Source organism: Otolemur garnettii, unplaced genomic scaffold (assembly GCF_000181295.1).
Source record: "Otolemur garnettii isolate 467f Iridium unplaced genomic scaffold, OtoGar3 scaffold00025, whole genome shotgun sequence".
Lineage (NCBI taxonomy): Eukaryota > Metazoa > Chordata > Mammalia > Primates > Galagidae > Otolemur > Otolemur garnettii.
In genome coordinates, this window is record NW_003852420.1 from 21,087,497 (window position 1) to 21,093,721 (window position 6,225).

Consider the following 6,225-nt stretch of genomic DNA (forward strand, 5'->3'; position numbering starts at 1 on the left):
AAGTGCATTAATGTACATAGTTACCATTCAATAAAAAAAAAAAAAAAAAAAGAACAGGGGTAGTGAAATGATTTGGAGTACTGTTATTCCTTCTGCTTTACTTTAAGTATAATTCTTTATCTCTTGTACCAGGATATGAATTATCTCCCACAGCAGCAGCTAATTTCACACGCCGAAACCTGGCGGACTGTCTTCGGAGTCGGGTAAGCAATATATAAAACATCATTGGGTAAGAGCAGAAAAATCCGTCTTGTTTCTTTGATATTCCTATTAGACATGAGTAGTATTTTTGCCCATTTTTGGCTTCCCTGAACCCTTCTCATTGCCACTTACTCATTTTTTAGCTCCTTTAGATTTGTTTTTTCTTTGTGCATAGTTGCTGATGAAAGCCCAAAGGGCAGATATATATTACTAAGGCACTGGATTGGGGCATTCACTATGAAGACCTTTGACAACATTTTTTTCTCATTTCTAAAGAGTATTTTTTAGAGTAGTTTTAGGTTCACAGCAAAATTGAAAGGGAATTATAAAGCTCTCCTATATACTTCTTCTCCCCACACGTATATACCATTCCCTGTTGTCAGCATCCTCCACCAGAGTGGTACATTTTACCAATTGATGAACCTGCACTGACAGTATTCACTCAAAGCCCATAGTTTACATTAGGGTTCACTCTTGGTGTTATACATTCTGTGGGTTTGGACAAATACCTAATGGCATATATCCATCATTATAGTATTGTATGAAGTATTTTCACTGTCCTAAAAATCATCTGTGCCCTGCCTTTTCATCTCTCTATCCCCTGGCAACCACTCACCTTTTTACTGTGTCCATGGTTCTGTCTTTTTCAGAATGTCATATTGGAATCATGCATTATGTAGTCTTTTCAGATTGACTTTTACTTAGTAGTAGGCATGTCTTTTCATGGCTTGATAGCTCATTGCTCTTTAGCACTGAATAATATTCTGTTGTATAGATATACTTTATCTGTTCACTTACTGAAAGACATCTTGGTTGCTTCTGAGTTTTGGCAATTATAAATAAAGCTGCTATACACATCCATGCCCCGGTTTCTGTTTAAGTTTTCACCTCCTTTGGGTAACTACCAAGGAGTGCAACTGCTGCATCATATAGTAAGAGTATGTTTGGTTTTGTAAGAAACTGCCAAAATATTTTCAAAATATTTTCATAGCAAACCCTATTTATTAAGAAATTCCTGTGGCTCAAGGTCCTCATGGTAGTAGAGATAAAACCCTAAAAATAATTTAACTTGAGATTATTTATATGTGTCTTGACACAGATTGTTCCTCCTCACTTATTCTGGCCTTGTTGTTATTTTAGAGTTGTCTCAATTCCATCAACAGCATGTTAAAAAAGATGCAACACTAAGTTAAGTACTGAGTGCGTTAAAGATTGTGTAGGATGTGCCAGGAAAGTTCATATGATTGCTAAAGGGGGATGTTAATCCCTTCCCACAGGGACTAAATAAATAGAGCCTTACCATGTGACCTTACCCCGTGCCTGTTTACTCAGCTATGAAATCGAGATAACTTCTAACCCCACAGGAGTGCTGGGAAAATGAATGCTTGTAAATCATAATATTTAACATTCATATGACTTTTGCCTAAAGCATTTTGCTTAATAATTTAATCTACTCACTATTCCACTGAGACAGATGGTATTATAGTTAATTCCGTATCACTGATATATAATGAAAGGCATCAAGTGGCAAAGGGACTAGCTCCAGGTCACACAGCAGGTCAGACAGAGCTAAAGTAATGGTGCCGTAATTATTTGATTGTTCTGCCTTAAGGTCAGCTCCTTGGTTCTTCAGCAGTGTTTCTAGGGCACTGGCACTCTTCATATTTTTATTATGATCTGAGTTTTATCCATACTTGCTTAAATTGAGTTATATTAGAGTACAAGGAGTAACTTTAAAAAAGTTACTTGCTACTGATCTTTAAAGCAGTTTATTTTCTTGTGCCAAATAACACTGGACTGAGAGTTTCTCAATAAATGGAATCTCAAAAAAAAAAAAAAAAAGGAGACTTTACCTCTTTTATATTTACATGGATGGAGTTGGAAAATATTCTTCATAGTAAAGTATCTCAGGAATGGAAAAAATAAATATCCAGTGTACTCAGTACTACTGTGAAACCAATTTATAATCACTGACACTTGCATATGAAAAAGGAAACACAACTATAGCCTAGGATGAAGGAGGGAAGGGAGCGGGGTGGGTCCATAGAGGGAGGGTTAGTGGGGGGACCACACTTACGGAGCATATTGCAAGTACAAGTTGGATCTATCAGGTGTAGAACACAAATGTCTTAACGCTGTAATTGGGTAAATGAGGTGAAGACTATGTTGATTAGTAGGATGTAAGCACTCCAATTTGTACAAATAATCAACACATTGAATCCTGTAATGGCATAAATGTATTCGTGACCTATGTACAAATGACTTAATAAAAAAAGTAAAAATAAAAAAAATAAACGGAATCTCTCAGTACTAGCTTTGGCCAAGGGCTCATGCAAGGTGTTTGAAGAGAAGCTAGAGGCATGAAATATTGGCAGAAGATGACAAATTTATATAGATTGTTTTAATCTGGGTGAAGGGTCAGTAATCTTCTCTTGTTCACTCCTCCTTGAAAGAGGAAAATAGGTCAGATATTAACTTTCCTGCCACCCAGAAGTCCTGTGGTATTCAGCACAGTATGCTGTGGCTTGCTGTGTAAAATGTTCCTCTGACTTATCAGGCAGAACTAGAATAAGAATTCCAGCTTTGGGCACAAAAAATATTTTGTCATAAATGCTACAGACATTAAGTGAATTAAGCTTCTTTTAGAATTGAGATAAGAGTGGCAGTGTGCTTCATGCAAATACAGAGAATCCGGTTAATCTCCTAGCAGAAGTGTTTGATGTCTTAACAAACAAATATCCCTTGTAGACAGTGCTCTAGTAAGTATTGACTACCTCTGCCTTGTGCTTCTGCTGTAGTTCCGATCCCTCCTCCCTCATCCTCCCATCAAATTAGATGGTTAGTTCCAAAATAGGAATTTGTTTTAGTCATTTTATTATGGGAAGAGAAGTGGTGAGAGTTTGTTAATCGTCTTAATAAATGGAAGGTCACCACATTTGGTCCATATACTACATGGTCACACTACTTGACACATGAGACTTATTTTGGGCCAGCTAGTTACCATTTATAACTTTATGTCTATAGATCAAATTGATTTCCAGATTGCTGTTGGTAGTGGGAAGTGATGTTGGGTTGGGATTAATTATTTACCACCGAGTATATAATGAATCTTATGTAAACTGGCTATTAAGATGTAGGCTTTTTGGGCAGTGCCTGTGGCTCAAAGGAGTAGGGCGCCCGCCCCATGTGCCGGAGGTGGTGGGTTCAAACGCAGTCCTCACAAAAACAGAAAAAAAAAAAGATGTAGGCATTTTGACATTGTGGTTAAGAGCATAGTCTCAGGATTTAGACCACCTGGGTTTGAATATTGGATTACTAACTTGCTAGCTTTGTATCTATGGACAAATTCTAAGCTTTATTTCCCTGCTTACAGAATGATAGTACCAACTTCATAGAATTATCATGAAGATTATCATAGATTAAATGAGGTGACCATGCAGAGCTGTTAGCAAAAAATATGGCATGAATAACTGGTTAATAGGTCACTTTTGTTTTTATGCTCCTATTGCTATTTGTTTGGAGAACCAATTTAATGGCTATAAGTTAACTTTCTGTGGGGAATTCTTTGTTGTGCTATTTTATTTGAACTGAACACTAAAGGAGGAGGTATAAAAAATTACTGCTATTAATATGTGCCTATTGTAGGTGTTCAATCCAGTTAGGGCCACATATACTACTGAAAATGCTGTTGTGCGCCTACACACTGGAAGGGAATTTTATTGTAGTATTCTTAATGAATGGATGTTAATTCAAGAATTAAAGTCATGAGATCATGAGAAGATTAAAAAAAAGATGAGGAAAAAATCAGAAGCCTTCATTTTAGTTTTTTATTTATGTTGTTCTATTCCTGGTCAGATTCCAAGAGGCAAAAAAGGGCTTATTTGGCTTTTGCTATGAGTTTGAGTGCCCATTTTTGAATATTTATGAAGCTGCTTTTTTTTAAATTAAAAAAATTTTTTTTGTTACTATTTTTAAATTCTTTATTAACTCATAACTGTGTACATTAATGCATTTATGGGGTACAGTGTGCTGATTTGATATACAATGTGGAATGCTTACATCTAATTGATTAACATAACTGTCTCCTTGCTTACTTATTTGTTGTAAAAACATTCATACTCTTTTTTTCTTTTTTAGACAGAGTCTCAAGCTGTCACCCTGGGTAGAGTGCGTGGCATCACAGCTCACAGCAACCTCAAACTCTTGGGCTTATGCGATTCTCTTCTCTCAGCCTCCCAAGTAGCTGGAGCTATAGGCACCCATAATAATACCTAGCTATTTTTTATTTTGGTTGTAGTTGGCATTGCTGTTTGGCAGGCCTGGGCTGGATTCAAACCCGCCGGCTCCAGTGTATGTGGCCAGCACCCTAGCTGCTTGAGCTATAGGTGCTGAGCCACATACTCTGTTCTTTTTTTTTTGGCCAGGGCTGGTTTTGAACCCGCCACCTCTGGCATATGGGGCTGGCACCCTACTCCTTTGAGCCACAGGCGCCACCCAATACTCTATTCTTAATAGTTTAGAAATGTATCATTGCATTATGCACATTAGGTTGTATCCCCCCAGATACCCTCCCTCCTCCTGGCCAACCCCCTCCCATCTCTTTCCTCTTCCCTCCCATCTCTTTCCTCTTCCCTCCTTCTTTCTGGACTATTAGTTATGCTTTAAAATGTGTAGGTGATTATATAGTGATTTCATGATAGTTTTGAATACATTGGATACTTTTTTTCCATTCTTGAGGAACTTTACCAAGAAGAGTGTATGTTCTACCTCCATCCAGGTAAACATAAAAGATGTGACGTCTCCATCTTTTTAATGACTGCATAGTATTCCGTAGTGTACATTTACCACAGTTTGTTAATCCATTCATGGGTCAATGGGCACTTGGTTTGCTTCCGTGACTTGGCAATTATGAATTGGACTGCAATCAAAGCTGCTTTAAATGCAAGTTTTGAAGTCAGATATACCAGAATTCCACTCCCTCTCTGGTGTGTACTATTAATAATTTGTGTAATCTTGAGTAAGTTACTTGTGCTTACCTAGCCTCACTTTTCTCATCTGTTAAAGAGGAAGGAGTGATCAGATGTGTCACGTTACACATTTGATCAAAATACACAAGAAGTGAAAATTAACCATTGGTTTAATTAAATACATTTTGAATGAATGAATGCTACCTCCCTAGAAGAAAAGTATTTAACACAGCATTCTACCCAGGGTGACAAAGTGAGACTCTGTCTCAAAAAAAAAAAAAGAAAAGAAAAGAAAAAAGATTTGATAAATGACTCTGTCATTGCTGTTTGGAGTGTGTGTGTGTGTGTGTGAGTGAGTGTGAGTGACAGGGTCTTAGTCTGTTGCCAGGCTGGAGTACTGTGGTATGATCATAGCGCATGACAGCATCAAATTCCTCAACTTCAGCCTCCCAAGTAGCTGGGAACTATTTGTGTGGCCTACTATACCTGACTAATTTTTTTATTTTGTGGTTTAGCCTTTGCTATGTTGTTCATGTTTATCTCAAACTCTTGGGCTCAAGTGATTCCCCCCACCTTGGCCTTCTAAAGCGTATTTGAATTTTAACAGAATTATTTTGAAAACTTTGTAATGACATGATATGCACTGTGCTCACAGCCTGCTGCTTAAACTGTCACAGTTTGGTTAATGAATGGCCTTAGAAGGAGGACAATTATTCACTTAAAATGAAATATATGGTATATTGGGTTAAGCCCATGTGAATTATGAATCCCTTAAAATTATCTATTGCCATCTACCATTTCCATTTTCAGATATGGAGACTGAGATATGAACCAGCCCGATCTGATGTCCTTGGGGAATGTGGATTTTGTAGCAAGGCTTAGAAGTAGAATGTTGGCCTCCATGGTGTGTAATCATCAGAGTTTTACTAATGCACTCACTGGTCAAAGAGTTTTCATAGAACTTATTCTGAAGTATTTCATGAGCCGTTGGTAATTTATCTTCTTTTTTTTTTTTTTTTTTTTTTTCGAAACTGAAGTGCTAATAAATCCTTGCACA

General features: G+C 37.2%; 1 protein-coding gene across 1 annotated transcript in view; it reads left to right on the forward strand.

Moving 5' to 3' along the window:
• PSMB2 (proteasome subunit beta 2) overlaps window positions 1-6,225 on the forward strand; it is a 40,820-nt gene that overhangs the window by 10,803 nt on the left and 23,792 nt on the right. Inside the window, exon 3 of the mRNA XM_003788182.3 lies at window positions 133-203. Within this exon, the coding sequence (XP_003788230.1) occupies window positions 133-203 (71 nt within the window). The remainder of the gene's footprint in view (window positions 1-132; window positions 204-6,225) is intronic.